Source organism: Lagenorhynchus albirostris, chromosome 5 (genome assembly GCF_949774975.1).
Source record: "Lagenorhynchus albirostris chromosome 5, mLagAlb1.1, whole genome shotgun sequence".
Taxonomy (NCBI): Eukaryota; Metazoa; Chordata; class Mammalia; order Artiodactyla; family Delphinidae; genus Lagenorhynchus; species Lagenorhynchus albirostris.
Genome location: NC_083099.1, coordinates 24,170,824 through 24,189,464, shown reverse-complemented (window position 1 = coordinate 24,189,464; position 18,641 = coordinate 24,170,824). Strand labels below are relative to the sequence as shown.

General features: G+C 35.3%; 1 protein-coding gene across 5 annotated transcripts in view; it reads right to left on the bottom strand.

Annotated features, from left to right (window-relative positions):
- XRN1 (5'-3' exoribonuclease 1) overlaps positions 1-18,641 on the bottom strand; it is a 100,873-nt gene that overhangs the window by 75,669 nt on the left and 6,563 nt on the right. For all 5 annotated transcript variants that reach the window (XM_060149695.1, XM_060149697.1, XM_060149696.1 and 2 more), the window contains exons 2-13: positions 17,275-17,507; positions 13,703-13,800; positions 12,423-12,532; positions 12,222-12,332; positions 10,147-10,229; positions 7,843-7,930; positions 7,592-7,760; positions 6,623-6,690; positions 6,168-6,305; positions 4,404-4,470; positions 4,084-4,189; positions 697-786 (exon numbers count right to left, since the gene is read on the bottom strand). In XM_060149695.1, the coding sequence (XP_060005678.1) occupies positions 697-786; positions 4,084-4,189; positions 4,404-4,470; positions 6,168-6,305; positions 6,623-6,690; positions 7,592-7,760; positions 7,843-7,930; positions 10,147-10,229; positions 12,222-12,332; positions 12,423-12,532; positions 13,703-13,800; positions 17,275-17,507 (1,361 nt within the window). The remainder of the gene's footprint in view (positions 1-696; positions 787-4,083; positions 4,190-4,403; positions 4,471-6,167; positions 6,306-6,622; positions 6,691-7,591; positions 7,761-7,842; positions 7,931-10,146; positions 10,230-12,221; positions 12,333-12,422; positions 12,533-13,702; positions 13,801-17,274; positions 17,508-18,641) is intronic.

The following is an 18,641-nucleotide window of genomic DNA, read 5'->3' as shown; positions in this document are numbered from 1 at the left end:
ATGCCACGTTATTTTGCACTCGTTTGTTTTGCTGTTGGTGCTTTAAAACAGAGCCTAGCAGGTGTTCTGAATACAAAACAAAACAAGCTAGCTATCTCATCACTTAAAAGTCTCTGCTTTTCCCTGCAGCATATTTTGGCTTGTTATTTTTTTCTATAACAAGTGGATGGTTTGGAAATGTAGATGGAACTTGCTGAAATAGGAAACAAGACAAATTATTATTATTTCCAGGAAAAGCAAGTAATTCCTTTCTCCTTTCTTCTTTACCCTTCCCAGTCTAACATTCATATAACCCATTCTTCAATAATTACTCCTGATAGAAAAATTTTTTCAAACACATAAAAATGTAGAGAAGAATATAATAAACAATCCCACTTAACCACTGCTCAGACCCATTAATTATCAAGACTTTGTCACACTTCATTCATTATAACAGAAAATTTTAAATCCTCAGATTAACAGAGAGCTTTTATTATGGGCCATCTGCTATAGCTGGAAGTATCTTTGTTATAAAAGGGTCTTTTTAAAGTATTTTCATATAAAAAAAGATTACCTGTATTTCATTTAAACTTGGCTGTATGTATCTTTTAAAAAATACTATCATAAACAGAAATAAAAAGAAAAGAGATTCTCAAATGAGCTTACAGTAGAATGAACCATTATAAAAGACAAAACTTTTTGTTTTTATTCCCTCACCAGCTCCAGGACTGAACTCCATGATAGTAATAATGCAAAATCCATTGTATTGCCTGAACATAACATGCAGCTTGATCAGCCAGAAAGTCACTGAAAATAGAAAAGAATATTTTCATTATAACATTATTTTTTGAAGACAGGCCATTGTGTTTAGAGCATATCTCCTGATATCACATTCTGCCTCACGTTTTATTTAATCAATGAATAAACCAAAAACTGCAATCAGAAAAACTCCAAAATATTATTTTTTAAAAATTCCATCATGCCGGATTAAAGGTTTGCCTTATAGTTTTCCTAAACCAACCATCAGAATACTTAAACATGCTGTGCATATTTATTCAGTGAATGTACTGTGCCTTTGGTTTAAAGTTTGAGGATTTAGTTAATGAAACTTTCTATAATGTGGCACTACCAATGCCTTAAATATTCAGGGTGTGACGAGAGATAGGGATGGGAATCTTCTTTATTTGGGAGGATGCCTGAGAGAATCACAGGAGGAAATCAGAAGATCTTAAAATCTAGTTATAGAGCTAGAACACACTTTGAAAAGTGCGATATCCACTGAACAATATTCCCTCTAATCCCTTTTTCTCAAAAACCATCATTTAAGGTAAAATAATCACACACACAATACACACGCACACACACACACACAGAGCAAAAAAGAGCACTCTAGGTTAAACCCCAAAGTGGCTATAAACCTTGTTAGTGTCTGTTACCAAAATTCAGGTAGAGATACACTTATATATTCTCGATCTACATTATTTCTGGGAACTACGCTTTTTTTAAAAAAAATAAATTTATTTATTTTATTTATCGATTTTTGGCTCTGTTGGGTCTTTGTTGCTGCACACAGGCTTTCTCTAGTCGCGGCGAGCGGGGGCTACTCTTCTTTGCGGTGCGCAGGCTTCTTATGGTGGTGGTTTCTCTCGTTGTGGAGCATGGGCTCTAGGCACGTGGGCTTCAGTAGTTGTGGCACGTGGGCTCAATAGTTGTGGCTCACGGGCTCTAGAGCACAGGCTCAGTAGTTGTGGCGCCTGGGCTTAGTTGCTCCGTGGCATGTGGGATCTTCCCAGACCAGGGATCAAACCTGTGTCCCCTGCATTGGCAGGCAGATTCTCAACCACTGGGCCACCAGAGAAGCCTTTTTTTTTTTTTTAATTTATTTATTTTTGGCTGTGTTGGGTCTTCATTGCTGCTCGCAGGTTTTCCCTAAGTGAGGCGAGCGGGGGCTACTCTTCATTGTGGTGCACGGGCTTCTCATTGCAGTGGCTTCTCTTGTTGCAGAGCATGGGCTCTAGGCGTGCGGGCTTCAGTAGATGTGGTGCGTGGGCTCAGTAGCTGTGGCTCATGGGCTCTAGAGAGCAGGCTCAGTAGTTGTGGCGCATGGGCTTAGCTGCTCCACGGCATGTGGGATATTCCCGGACCAGGGCTCGAACCCATGTCTCCTGCATTGGCAGGCAGATTCTTAACCACTGTACCACCAGGGAAGTCTTGGGAGCTATGCTTTTTAAAATGAAATGCATTACTTTTTTATTATAAAAGAAATATTTCCTCATTACTGAAAATACAGATAATGACAAAAAGCATTTTTATCACCTTATAGCAATCACTATTATCTTTTGGTATTTTTTTCAATCTCTTTTCTATGCCCAGGTTTTTTTTGTTTTGTTTTAAGTATTAATGAGAGGATACTGTGCATTATGATTTTTGTATCCTGCTTTTAAAATTTGTACTTAATGATATACTGAAAGTATCTTTCTGAATTGTTATGAACTTCCCATAAGTACCAGTTTAACAGTTCCGCATATTCTGGAAATACTGGAAATGGCAGAGATAGTGACTGTAATGAGGAGGAGGTGGAGACAATTATGATGAACATTCTTACTGGACATGTACATCGTTTCTAATTTTTTACTTTTAAAAAACTTTGTAATAAACTTCCTTGTGTATAAAGATCTTCTGTGTTTAACTTTATATTTTTAAGATATTTTAACAATTAGAATTATTGGGTCAAAGGGATGACTATTTTAAAGGCTTCTGGATATGTAGTTTCCAAAATAATTTTACCAATTTATATTTCCACCAGTAATTAAGGGAAGAAATCTACTACCACTCCTGGACCAACACTGAATATAACAACTTAAAAAGATTTGCTTATTTACTAGGCAAACAAATAGTATCTCATTTTCATAAGTCTATATTTTACTATATAAAAGGAAAAAGAAATAAAACAGAAGACTAGTTTCCTATCAAATTAAGCATTTAATGTCAACTGCATGTACTACAGTTCTATCTAACTGTAATCAAGGAAATATAAGAACAAAGGGAAAAAGGATTAAAAGCATAACTATTTTAAATATGTTATTTCTCAAGTCTCAGAAGTCCTACGTGCTAATGTAATAAGGGTACATAGCATTTCATGAAACTCTTATTTCACTTATAGAAAAGCAGCCTCATCTGGTGGTTAGGCATGGGCTCTGGAGCCAGACTGCTTGTGTTTAAATCCTGGCTCTGCCACTCACTACCTATGCATGTCACTTCGAGCAAATCACTTAAATCTCTCATTCCTTAATTTCCTCTATTTTAAGGTAATAATAATTCTACTTATCTTAAAGAATTATTGTGAGAATTACAAGTTAACATTTTCATGTTATATATATATATATTTATATGTTTATATTATTAAAATATAAATGAGTTAATATTTTTCAAATGTTTAGAATAGTGCCTGGCACTTGGTAAGCACTTTATAAGTGTTTGTTAATTAAAATAAATAAAATACGAATATATGTAATTCATACTGTGGGCTGTAGTTTAGAAGTGTGGACCCCCATTCTAGAGGTCAAGTTGTTAAGGAACTTTTGTACTAGTTATTAACCTGGGGCTGAGCCAGGTGCCCTTTGAGATAAGTGTGATGTGAGCTTTAGAAGATAGGAAGCAAAACACTAACCATTTTCTATTTGGCAATTTTTATCATAGGACCCTTGAACAATGCAGGAGTTAGGGGCGCCAACCCTCTGTGTAGTAGAAAATCCACCTATAACTAGTCGGCTCTCTGTATCTGCGATTCCGCATCTGTGGATTCAACCAGTCGTGGATTCAACCAATTGTGAATCACGTAGTACTGCATTAAGTATTTAGTAAAAACAGTCCGTATATAAGTGGACCTGTGCAGTTCAAACCCGTGTTGTTCAAAGGTCAACTGCATAATACATGTCAATTAATGTTACCTTGTCCAAAACGGTACTAGTTGAAAGGCTTACAATAATTTATGAAAACAAAAAATCCTTTCCACCCATTACCATAACTATCAAAATTATGTCGTTTTCACTGCAAAGTCTAATTTTTTTCTACTTTAAAGTAAAAGCATTGGCAAAAACGTACTCAGAAACTACGTCAACTCCCATCTTTGTCATGTAATATGTTCTTTTATATTGTCTAAACTCGGTTTCAAACAAGTCATCATCTTCAGTCTCATCTTCTAAATTGTCTAGAAAAAAGACAGAAAGACAGTGGCTGACAATTACGAATATTCTGTTTTTACATCTAATGCTTTGATAAATACATATCAAAGCAGATGCTTATAAACTATCATAGACATCTATTTCATCCAATATTACTGAATTAGTACTAATAAAGGAAAGATATAACAACTATTCTGTCAAAAAAAATTGCATATATTAAAATACATAGTTTGTACTCACCCTTAGAAGTTACCACTTCTTCTCCATTTTTGTCTAAAGCAGCCCAACATATTGAGTTTTCCTGGCCCTATACAAATTATAAATCAATATAAAATTAAGGCAGGATATACTTTAAGGTGAGACATTTAACAGGAAGATTTAAAAAATACTAAAGATAACTGAATGATGCTTAAGTGACACACTGCAAAAGTCTGTTTTAAAAATATTCCTCAAATGCTGTGTAAATGCTTTTGGTTTTATATCACTGTTTCCTGAAGCTATAAATCTTTATTATGTAGAACTTAACATTCAGACCCCTCAATGATAAATAACAAGTAATGTTCACCAATATAAAAGATAAATATATTTAATTATATATGTGTTCCAAAAACAAAACACTTCAAGAATATTTCATTTACTTAGAGAAAAGTACACAATCAATATCAAATTCTTTCAACTTTAACATTTTTATATGTCAAATTCTGGGCTATTGTTAACACAATCTGTTTGTTTATGATTGAATCCAATAACTACAAACATTACCTATTTTTTTGGGATCTCTGGATCCCATCATTCCTATGACTCTACCAGCCACTTCTAAATTTTCTTCCATGTAACTCATCTGTTTTTCTAAAGTTCTTCCATTTCATCACATCCTTCATATCCTGCCCATCTATTCTTCCTCCTTGTGATTTCATCCTTTCTCTCCTCTACTTCTAACTGCCTATCAACTGCCAGTGCCTCTCATTAGTTCTTCCTACTCCCTTATTCCCAATTTCCTTTTCTTCATCCAAGCTAGGGCCTCTGCCAATTTCCTGCGTCTGGGCTGTTTCTCCAGGTCCTTTCAATCTACCAGTGTCTCTAATGTTAACTACACACCCCTGGATGACTGGTGAAGCTTAAGGACTGAGCTGAGGTGGGCGGAGTCATGGATTATTGATATTTAAGTTTGTGGGTACGGGTCCCCCAAAAGTTGCAGAGCCTGTTTTATTAAGACAAGAAACAGAGTAGAATGCAGACTGACTACTGCTAAGCTCCACTGAGGAAAAGTTAAGCAATTAGAAAGACTGCACTAAAGAAAATCAGGACAGTTGCCCTTCCTGGAGCAAGAGATATTGGGCTTGAGCCTGAATAAAACCAGTACAGCAAAGAGAGTGCAGGAAACTCATCAGTTTCACCAGAATCCAATAACTATGGGTTAGCTGAGGAAAATTTCAGAAGAGGTTTATTTTCCAAGCTAACACACATAAGACATTCTTTAGGGCTTCTTAGAGGTGTTTTACAGTGTACTAGCATATTCTAACTGACTCTAATCACTTATTGAGGACCTAACAGTTACCACATATTGTGCTATTAACTACTCTTAGCCTAGCCTATCACTGTATTTTACACACGATTTTATATATAAATTACTTCTAGAGAAAAATCACTGATCTAGTTAATGTCTCATAACATTAAATGCTATAAATATCCACACTTTAACTAATTTTCTGGGCTCTTATATTTAGAAATGTTTTATACACTTATTAATAGAGTGGAAGAACAAAGAAAACACAATGTTCTTCGATGGTAAAAATAAACTGATTTCTAAAGATCAGATTTAAATGATAGGATCTAATAGAGAAAAAGAAACCAAAACAATTTTTAAAATGTCCATAGAGGAAAAGAAGAAATGAAACTAAAATGAGGCAACCCTAAAATCATAAGAAAGAAAATGAGAAACAAGGAATATCAGTTTTACCTTTACAGCTAAAAAAACGAAAGGACACCTAAAAAAATGGACACCTTTGATTTTTTCTTTTCCTTGTAGTTCTTGGCTTCTTCTGCTGCGACACCTGCTGCTTCATTGAGGTACTTGTTACCAACTTTGCTTTCAAACCACTTTAGGTCCACAAAAACTTCACTGAAGTGCTCTCGATCAAACTGTACAGAAATATTTACATTTATTTTAAAATAACTTAAGTATGTTTAGAAGAATACAGACCAAACTTTTAACAGTGACTACTTCTAGGGCATAGGAAATCAGAGGATATTACTTTTTTACATGGGGACTTCATCTATTACTCTGAAAACTAAAAATGAAAAGCAAATAGAAATAAAAATAACTTAGGTGAAATTACTTATACAGAATGACCAACTTGAGTAGAATCACAAAAACTTTTTCTTCTGGTATTATGTAATTGGTTACTAACCATTTATAGCTACCTGGGACAGGAAAACAAAAACTTCTAGTTACTTACATCTGATAGTTTCACAAGGTATTTCTCAAATCGAGGTAAGTTGAGATGTCCACTTTCATTAATATAACCTAAAAGGAACAAAATCTAAACTTGTACTAAAAGCTGACATTATTTTTTCTAAACAATTCTACAAAATTGTTACAAAACATTGAGTTTTGACATTCTACTAATCAAGAAAAAACAGTGTTGGACTATGTAAGTGGCCCTAGTTTCTATGAACTTGATGTTACTATAATACACAGTATGTAAGAACTGAAGGAAAATATAAAAAATTCCAGGTTTACATAGTAATAATCTTCCCAAATTTCCAAACAACACTGGGAGACAGTTAATTAAATTAAATATGTTCTAGAATCTATCTAGGTCATTCATTTGATATGTTAACTTAAGAAAGAAAAGACTAATGTCCTGCTACTCTGTTGATTGACTGATTGATTAGCTGATTGACTTGCTGTGCAGCGTGACTTGCCGGATCTTAGTTCCCTGACCAGGGATTGAACCCGCGCCTTCTGCAGTAAAAATGCGGAATCCTAACCACTGGACGGTCAGGGAATTCCCTGTCGTCTGTTTTATTCAGCATCACCACTGTCAGTTTCCCATTTTAACTTGAAAATCTCTCCCTCATATTAAATACTCTGATGATTATCCATTCAGAAAACTAAATTTCTATCCTTAAATACGAAACGAGCTAAGTGAAACGAGCAACCTCTGCTGGCTTTCTTAAGCCATTTAAGGTGGAGATTAGTTAGGTATCAATAAATGAGACTGCTTAACTGGCGTCATCTTCTTTGCTTGTGAACCATTGAAAATTACAACTTTAGAGAGCTTGGCACCTTAGACTAAAAGAAACTCCAAATTTTTTTCCTACTTTAGTTGTACATACCATAATCTAATAAACTGAGTGACATTTTTAGGGTTAGTTGAGTGCTAACTTAAAGTAGCTTCAAACAAATATTAAACTTTTCTTACCCCCAAGTTCTGGCAGGATGGTAATATATGTTCCATAAAGAAGAGGCAGTGCATCATGATTAATATGTAAATGAGGTAGATGAGGGATAAAATCATTGCCAACAAGAAATCCCATCAAAATCCAATCATCTATTATCCTTTCAATATCATATTTAAATGTGATCTTGTCCTATGCAATATGAAGAGAAGAGTCAAATCCTATGGAAATTTCTGCATATTCATCTTTGGCCCATGGTTATATTAATACTTACTTTTAATGCTGAAAACTCATAGTCAATATACTCTCTCATTAAAGACAAGTGTAGAAGGTGAAATGTGGTTTCTTCTGGTGCGCATACCCTGTAATTAGTCAGATGATCAACACAGAGCTTATTATATTTTTAAGGTTCAAGTTTAAAAACGTAGCTTAAAATAAAACATCATTAGAAAATAGTTAATTCTTGTCATTAAGGCATGTAATTTATAGGCAAGCTGCAGGGTAATGTTAAGATAAAAATATAACTACAATTACAACAGAGATAAAGTTCATAATAATAGGTTTACAATATGCTTTCTGTGGAAGGACTCTCAGAATTGAGAAAGTCTAAATAATACATAATAGATGTAATAAACCAGTGGGATCTGGTCCATTTAAGGCTGGCCACCAGCAGAAAGCATATAGATAAGTGAGTACGTATACTTTTGTATCTACTGCAGTACAGTCCAAGGCTTCAATGTTGAGGCACCATCACTTCTTCCTCTTACCTTTTCCGGGCTTGGTATAGGGGTCTATATTCCTGGCTGTGGCCTATACTCCAGGATTAATTACAAGTAAGAATATAAGCTGTTAACAGCATATTAAAAGCATTTATACACCATGAACAAATGGGATTTTCTTCAGGAATGCAAAGATAGTCCAACATAAGAAAATAAATCAATGTAATACACCATATTAATAAACAAAGGGAGAAAAAACCCCGCATAATCATTTAACAGAAAAAGCATACGTCAAAATTCAACACTTTCATGATAAAAACATTCAGCAAAGTAGGAACAGAAGGGAATTTCCTTATAGCATAATCAATGGTGAAAGACTGAAAGCTTTCCTCCCAAGGAAAGGAATTCTTATTCCTAAGATCAGTAACAAGACAAGGATGCCCATTTTCACTATAGTTATTCAACATTATGCTGGAAATCTAGCCAAGGCAAGTAGGCAAGAAAAGAAATAAAAGGTATCCAAACTGCAAAAGAAGAAGTAAAACTCTATTTACAGATGGTGTAATTCTATATGTAGAAATCCCATAGAATCTACAAAAAAAAAAAATACTACCACTAAAAAATGAATTCAGCATAAGTGCAGGGTATAAGGTCAACACAAAAATCAGTTGTGTTTCTACATACCAGCAATAAACAATCCAAAAAGGAAATTAAGAAACAATTCCACTTACAATACCATCCAAAAGAATAAAACACTCGGAAATAAACTTGACCAAGGAAGCAAAAGAAAAAGCCAGAGGCAAAAAAACTGAAATCAAAGATACAGAAAACAGACTGATGATTCACAAAGGTAGGGGATGGGGGTGGGTGAAATGGGTGAAGGCGGTGAAAAGGTATAAATTTCCAGTTATAAGATAAATAAGCTCTGAGGATGTAATACACAGCAGGTAACTATATTTAAAAACATTATTTTCAATTAAAGGAAAAAAAAGAAGAAAGGAGGCAAAAGACTTGTACACTAAAACTACAAAACTGAAAGAAATTAAAGAAGACACAAATGAATGGAATGACATTTTATGTTAATAGACTGGAAGACTTGATATCAAGATGTGAATGCTACCCAAAGGGATCTATAGATTCAATGCTGTCCCAATCAAAATCCCAACTTTTTTACAAAAAAACCCAGAAAACCTATCTTAAAAATTATTAACCTCAGGAGACCCCAAACAGCCAAAATAATCGTGAAAAAGAAGAATATAGTTGGAGGTCTCACCCTTCCTGATTTCAAAACTTACTACAAAGCTACAGTTATCAAAATACTTGTGGTACTGGCATAAAGACAGACATATAGACCAACGGAATAGAATACAGATCCCAGAAACAAACCCTTGCATATATGGTCACGTGATTTTTGACCAGGGAGCCAAGATCATTCAATGGGGAAAAGACAGTTTTTCAACAAATGTTGTTCAGAAAACTGGACATCCACATGCAAAAGAATGAAGACAGACTATTACCTTACACCACATATAAAAATTAACTCGACATAGATCAAAGACCTAAATGTTAAGAGTTAATACTTATAAAACCCTTAGAATAAAATGGGAAAAGGCTTTATGACATTGCATTCAGCAATGATTTCTTGCATATTACACTAAAAAGTACAGGCAACAAAAGAAAAAAATAGATTGGAATTCATCAAAATTAAAAATTTTGTACATCAAATGATGCTATCAACAGAGTGAAAAGGCAACCCAGGGACTGGGAGAAAATATTTACAGGTCATATACCTGTTAAGGGATTACTATTCCTAATTTAATTTCTGTTCTACCTTCTGATATATAGGCAGTATGATTTACCTTTGTGTCTTTTTGCCACCAAACCGAACCTCTTCTCTTAAAAGAGAGAAATGTGCTTCATGACTTGTTAATCCAAGCATAATCTGTTGAAAAATGATGAAGAAATGTTTCTATTCTCTCATTTTTTATAGCATCGGGTTCACAAAAGCAATCAAAAAACGTTTCTATATAGAGAACATGCTTATTTAAGGAAAATAATTCATTAGCAAATTAAATGTATAACTATCAAAATATGATACATCTACAGGTTATAAATTGGGTAAATTCTGTGTACTTTTCTAAGAAAAAAATGTTCACTTTAGACTCAAATAACCTTTATAACCACCCCACTGTACCCCCATAAAAAAATTCCAATAATGTTCTCTTGGTTTTTACACCTTTCCACTTGCCACGGAGGAATGGGTAAGGAATTAGGGCAACAGCATTTCCATGACAGAAGAATACAGGACTCTTCTGGAGGCCAAGATACCTTTAGTATGTGGAAACTCAGAAAAAACTGGAAAAGGATATTTTCAGTTAATATTCTCACATAGTATTCTAATCCCCAAAGTAAGTCAAATAGTCTAGTGAGCCATATCAACCAACTGCAATGTATATTGTTTATTTTCATTTAATCCTGATTCAAAGAAAATAAAACATTTATGAAGCAATCAGGGAAATGAGAATACTAAATGGTTATTTATATATTAATGATTTGTTAATTTTTGTTTTATGTGGGATATCATTGGGGTTATCATTTTTAATATTCTCCATCATGAAATATTTATAGATTAAATAATACATGTCATATACTTCAAGAATACAGGGGATGGGCTTCCCTCATGGCACAGTGGTTAAGAATCTGCCTGCCAATGCAGGGGACACAGGTTCGAGCCCTGGTCTGGGAAGATCCCACATGCCCTGGAGCAACTAAGCCCGTGCGCCACAACTACTGAGCCTGTGTTCTACAGCCCGTGAGCCACAACTACTGAGCCCACGTGCTACAATTACTGAAGCCCACGTGCCTAGAGCCCGTGCTCTGCAACAAGAGAAGCCACCACAATGAGAAGCCCCGCACACTGCAACGAAGAGTAGCCCCCGCTCGCTGCAACTAGAGAAAGCCCACGCGCAGCAACGAAGACCAACGCAGCCAAAAAATAAATAAATACATAAATTTATTAAAAAAAAAGAAAAAAGTCTTAAAAAAAAAAAAGAATCCAGGGGAGGAGAAGGAAGGAGACAGATGATTAGGGAAAGGAGCTGAAGGTTACTGAAGACAGATGAAGGACACAAGGAGGTTCATTATGCTCTCTCCTTTACATCTGTTTATATTTGCAAACTTCTGTAATAGAAAGTTAAAACAAAAAGAGTCTAGCAAACTTGGGTTATGGAGTCATCAGATCAGGTGGTATTAAAAATCGTGTATTAAGAATGAGGGTAAAAAGGGCCCTCTATCCTGACCTCAGCAGAGTATTCATAGCACTAGGGTCAGTCAGGTGTGAACACTAACTATAGAGACCTGTTGATCATAAACTATGGCAAAAGAACTCCTTTTCCAAATGTTTTAGAACTTTGGTAATAGCAGAAGTAGCAATCATTATTATATCTCTGATATAATAATATCCCATAGCCAGAAATCTTCTTAAATGTTTTTTTTAATTTTTAATTTTTTTTTTTGGCTGCGTTTGGTCTTCATTGCTGTGCGTGGGCTTTCTCTAATTGTCGCGAGTGGGGACTACTCTTCGTTGCGGTGTGCGGGCTTCTCATTGTGGTGACTTCTCGTTGTGGAACACAAGCTCTAGGTGTGCGGGCTTCAGTAGCTGTGACACACGAGCTCTAGAGCTCAGGCTCAGTAGTTGTGGCTCGTGGGCTCTAGAGCACAGGCTCAGTAGTTGTGGCGCATGGGCTTAGTTGCTCCGCGGCATGTGGGATCTTCCCGGACCAGGGCTCGAACCCGTGTCTCCTGCATTGGCAGGCGGATTCTTAACCACTGCGCCACCAGAGAAGCCCAGAAATCTTCTTTTATTAAGACCAAGTTTCCTAGATATTTTAACTACAATGGCATAAGATTAGAATACAATAAACATTATACCTACCAAGTCAGCATCTAAGCCATAAAGACAGTGTCTGGTGTTTGGATCATGATCTGGCTTTGCCTTCTCGGATCTGATAAATTCCATGATTTTATGTTCTCCTTCTCCAGGAGTCTAAATATAATGTTTAAAAAAAATGTGGTAATATGCTATATTTCTCAAGATTAAATTTAAAAAACTCTTTAAATAAAATAAGATAATAACCTCATGGCCTGAGAAATAGATGGTAACTCCTTGCCACGACTTGTCTGTAGAAATTTTCATATTTACAAAATACTTCAGATGTTCGTGTAACCTGGCCATGAATTCAGTCCCTAAAAATAAAAGGTTTTTAAAAATTTAATCTGAAAGAGATATAAAAACAGTGAGTTCCCAGTGACAACATGAAATTGGATCTGGGTATCCAGGGAATAGCTAGGTATAAGATCTCCCCAGGAGGTCAAAAGCTCTCTTGCTTATCTTGAAAAGCGAGTAATGTTGTATCTTTCCCAACCAAATATCACAACTATTTCCAACTTTACCAGGCACCCCAAAATGAAGTTAATGTCAGATGGGGAAATTCAAAGAAGGTTACTGCTGCCTCAGGACTATGCTTTGAATATTTTCACACAAGGGCAGGGTTTCAACACTCCAACAAACTTCAATCTTCTATTTCTCTGCTGGATTCTAAAGTTTTTTGTTTTTTTTTAAGGCATGTAGCTTCAATAAGATTGCCAATAACAACAACTATTATCATTACTATTTTTAACCTGAAAAATTACTATTAATATGGAAACTGAGTCTACAATGATTATGTTTCAGGAAAAGCCCAGATAGTCAATAGTCAAAGGCAATAAGTCTTAAACTGTATAACGATAAAACTGGTTATTAAATTGGGCAATGTGTCATTAGGGGACTTAATGAAAGAGAAAACTAGCATAGCAAAAATTAATGAGATAGTACGATTATAAGATTTTTTTTCAATGTAAAGAATTATAATGATGTTAGACAAAACTCTAGGAAGGGCAGACTGTGCTGTTGCATATAAGATTAAACTTTTAATACTGATAAATTAATTCTTCCTTAAAGTCACAGAAATCTTAACAGCCTCTGAGAAGAAGAGTAAGCACTCTAGACGAGGAAAGTGGGTTTCTTCTCCTGAATACAAGCTAGCTCTATGAACTTGGGTGAACCACAACCTCATTGAGTCAGCTTTCATACAAATAAATGGCAGGAGTAGGACTGATCTTGTAAGTTCCTTCTAGGTCAGGAATTTTGTGCATCTGGGAGAGTCCTGTCCATAGGTGCCCTTATCAGCATCTGTAAATCCCTACAGTGGGTCTCCATAGGGGCATTTATGACCAAGGTGACCAAACCATCTCATGAAGAGACATAACTGGGAAAATACAGCAAATAGAATCCTAAGGACAAAATACATAGAGGTTAGAAAAGAGAAATAAATTTACATTTTAAATCTGCCAGAATTTTTCTCTCAGTGAATTTACCTGGTGTAATACAGTTGGAATCAAATCTGGCCTCTGTAGGAAGAGTTTCTCCTTTTTCTATTGCCTTTTTAATTTTGTCTTCTGCCTCCTTTGCTGACCTTAAATGTTAAGGGGGAAAAGAAGTGCTCAACTTTCTGGAAAAAATAGAGACCTCTACATAAAGTAAAAGGTTATTTAGAAGTTTTTGTAACTAAAATACTAATTCATCAATTTTAAGTTCAAAACATATAAGTTTTGAAATGTCTATAATCAATAAAGATGAGCCTCAGAATTGTTTCTTTTCATTTAAAGAACTGAGTTTTTCAGCTAGGGACTATAGAAGTAGAACATTATAACAGTATAAAACTGACAAAGAATGTTACAAATACTTATTATAAAGTAATTCTTTTCTAATCACAAATATACAGCCTATTAGTTCTAGAAATAATTTCAAAAGTATCGCATAAACATTCATTATACACACTACATTTAATAATATCAAATAAGTACATCATTAAAATGATCTCTAAGAATATTATATAAAAATAATTATAAAATTGTAATGTATATCTTTGGGTTTCCTCATGAAAACATCTAAAGCGAAAGCCTAATAACATTAATGACATCAGTAGCCAAAATGATCTCATTTTTGAGGCAACAGGATTTACTAAGAAGAACATGATTTTTAGAGTCCGATAGACACAGGTTTGAATACTGGCATCCCAATTCCAATCTGGCTTCTCCAGTTACCCATGTGTGGCACACAAATATGCCACATGGCATACAAGTTAGGAAGTCCTGCTTTATGTACATTTTCTACAGCCTTGTTATTAGCTCTATCTACTGTGCCCTGTGGAATTCTATTTCTGCGATAAACAAACTCTTCTTCGTATTTAACCTCTCTCTCTTACCAACCTCTTCAATATAACAAAGACTCTGAAGATATCAACTCATTTGTAATCACTCCAATGGAAGCCATTCTTTCCTCTTTTCTCCCCTTCCTTCTTTGACTGAAGAAATGATTATTCAATGTTACTATGTGACAAGTTCTTGGGATACAACAAAAAAGAAATGATTCCTCTTCTCGGAATTTACACTCTAGTGGGGAGATAGAAATTAAACAGCCATAATGTCTAATGTAGCTGCAATATAGAGAATGTTTGGGACAGGGGCAAGGCAAAACTATTAAAGTAATCTAGGTAGAAGATTATGGTGGCCTAGGCTGACAGTAGCAGTAAAGATGAAAAGAAGTAAGTAGATATGACTTAGATGTGAGGAATAAGGAAGAGAGAGAAGTCCAATTACTCTTGGACTTTGGAGTTGAGCAGTTATTTACATGATGTTATTCACAGAAACATAGAAGGAAGGCAGGTTTGAGGCAAAGATGAGTTCAGTTCTGAATATATTAAGCCTGAAATGTATCTATGGTATCCAGAGGAGGCATTTAGCAGGCATTTGGATGTATACAAGCTCTGGAAAGAGATATCCACCAGAAAGGTAAGTTTGGGAGTCATCAGTACAGATTCAGTACTTAAAGTCATCGGATAAGATATCTTAGGACCCAGGACGGAACCTTAAGAAACATCAATATTTGAGACAAAGCAGAGGAAGAGAATATAACAAGGTACAGTCAGAAAGAATTCCCTGGTGTACAGTGGTTAGAGCTTGGCACTTCCACTGCTGGGGCCCAGGTTCCATCCCTGGTCATAGAGTATAGTTACCTGAAGGTCATGGGAAGGAAGTTCAAGAAAGAAATAATGGTCAACACTGCTAAATACCAGGGATAAATGAAGTAATATAAAGACAGAATTATTCTCTAGATTTAGCCCCTTTAAGGAGTCTATTAATAATCTCGTAAGGAAGTTTCAGTGGCACGGTGGGGATGAAAGACAGATGGCAGCAGATTTAAAAGATGGCAGAGATGCAAAGGGATGAGGATTAAAGATTATGAGCGAAGAAAACAGTCGTCATGGAGAATGAGGAAAAGCTGACTGGGGGATTTGGAGGAAACATGGCACACTCGATGCCGCCACAGTACCGAGCGAACGCTTGTGGTGGTTAGGGTCAACTGGCCCTCGATGCCCATTCCTCTCTCCTAGTCTGTCTTCTGATACTGGAGAGGTTGGAAGAAAGCTATAAAAAAATTAAACTCTCAGGCTTCCCTGCAGCTAGGCTTCTGGATATGACTTAGCTTCTTAATCTCTGGATCAGAGCTAAAGGAATAAATTCCTAGAACTACCTGTTCTGGTCAGGGCCTCTGAACTCCTCACCTTCCTGAATGTTGCAGTAGTGATGCCATCAGTGGGTGAGTTCTATGGTGTTGTTCTGGAAGTCATTCTTAAAGGCTAACCTAAATGCACAACCTTTTGGCTTTTACAATGATTTTTATAAGCACCCAATTCTCTGTATTATATTTCTTTCTGCTCAGAATAGTTAAATTTCTATTACCTGCAACTGATTGATACAGTGGGCTTATATAACCCTTTCTCAACACTAGATTATCTAGCCCAGCAGCGCCCCAAAACTAGTTTAACAAATACCAGGGGAATCTGGTAAACATAGTTTCCAGGGCCTAGTTTTTAGAGGTTCAGATTAAGTAAGTCTTGGGTGGTACTTGAGAATCTAAATTTTAGTAAGAGATGGCCCTTGTCTTCAAGGATTTCACAGTTCCAATATCTTCAGTATCTTTTCTCTTTTGATATTTAAATTAGTAGAGTTTACCATCCTCTACCCATTCTCACTGCTAGCCTTCTCCAAGGTACTCTCCCACCTTCCTTGATGATTTCCACATCTGATTCATAGGTGCCCTTTCTACTTCTTTACCTGCCATTGTGATGAAAGGAAAGGATCTATTAGGCTAATGACCTATCAAACTCACTAGACTCAGGGTTTCTTTCCTTCAGTTCCAACAACCCTCTTAACTTTACTCCTGTTACTCATAACAAGGACACTGCATGTTTTCATTGTTATTTAGAAATATTCCACAGGTCCAGGATTTTGACTTTAAAATCCTCTCTGTATACAACTCCTTTTCAACCTTTTGCTTCTACTACCCAAGTCGTACACTGGGCTGATAATATCTCGAGTGTCCTAACTCAGTTCTCTTCTCATACTCTATCCATCCCCTTCTAATCTAATTTGCCTTTCTGCCCAGTGGGGACCCATGTTCAAGCAGGGTCAGCATCTAGCCCAGGGTCAAATTAAATGTCAGTGATATTCTCATTAGAACAATCTCTCAGTTCACTCTGCAGTTCCACAGCTCAGGACGAAATACTCTAGGAACTTTCTCTACTACTACCATTTCCAAATTACCAAGTTTTAGGAAGTCTGAAAAATTTGTGACAGAGAACAACAGAGTAACTTTATACAACCCATCATATACGTTGAGAAATGACACCTCATTTGAATTCCTAATTCATTTACTTGATTGATAAAACATGACATTGTAAGTCTGAGATACTCCCACTTCTGGGGGGAAATTTAAGCAGAAAAGAAACGTGAATGGGAGATGCACTGTGTTAAGTCAATTACCTTTGAAGTAATATATTTTATTAATCTAAATAGTATTCGAAAATAAACCATAAATGTTTTACCTAAAACGCCTCCCACGCTGCTGGTTCATCTTTGCTCGAGGAGCCACACCGTCAACGGCCATGAAGAACACTTTCCTAGGTTTAATAATGCGAAACAACACCTCCAAGTAGTGAAAAATATCAGTAAAGATTTTATCATCTGAAATTCTGAAGTGAACATCATCATCATTAGGATGGGAACATTGATGTATAATACCATTCATATCCAGGTATAAGTTATCAAATTCAGGAATCTAAAAAACAAAGAAAAATGATCAAGATCATTATTATAATCAAACACAGATACCTAGACATCTGATCAAAAGCAGGATACAGGGGCTTATTCTTATTATATAAAAACTGAGTAAACAATCACAGTTGAATAAAGAAAGTAAACAGGAGGAATAAGTAAGACAGAGACATATTATGTGGTTACATTATGCACCAAAAGCTTGATCACATTTACTGTCAGGAAATTATCTACTTATTTAAAATAAGATAACCTGAGAAAACACCAAATAAAGCTCTTGGTTGATTTGGTACTCAAAATATTAGTTTCCTTTCTTCCTACAATTTGACATTAACTCCTCAAAGCCTCAATTTCCTCTATAAATGAGTAACATAATGCCCATTTATATCAAAAGGCTATTTGTACATGGTCATTAAAAGGTTTTACAAGTGATTTAAAGCCCTATTGTATATCTGGTTTCACTGAAACAGAATCATTAATTTGGTTATATTAACTTAAAAAGCTTAGATTACGCCAAGAAATTTAGGAAACTTTGAAAACTGATTTGTTTTTTATAGGTGGATTAAATAGTTTCTAAACTTTGGCTAACAGGCATCTACTTTTATAGAAAGGCCTTCGTGGTTCTGACTCTGATTGACGTTTCCTCTATTTAAATGTCTGTGAACAAGTAATGGGAACACTACTGAAACAAATATAAACTAACAAGGAACTAAAATGGGCACAACTTAATATCTAGTGTAATTAAGGGATCTGAGAGTAGTCTGCCTTACATACTAATTGAAGAAAAGTATTTTGAATTTTCAAACATAAAAACATAATGGGCATTTTTGTATAAACTTAATGAAAACTATCTGTGAAACAATTATTCAAATTTTACCATATTCATAGGTAATAATACATTTTCCTGTTATTGAGAAAATAACATGCCTTTGAGTTTTAGGAGTAAAAAGTTTTGGTCTTTGAATCAATGAACACCATAAAAATACATTTATAAAACACCTATTTACATAGGATTGGACTAAGTAAAAAAAAATTTAAATGCCCTTAGTGAGTATTAGACTCGAATGAAATGACAACTGTGATCATGAGGTTTTAACTGTACATTCAAGATTTACTGTTTGTTTCAAGAAATCTAAAA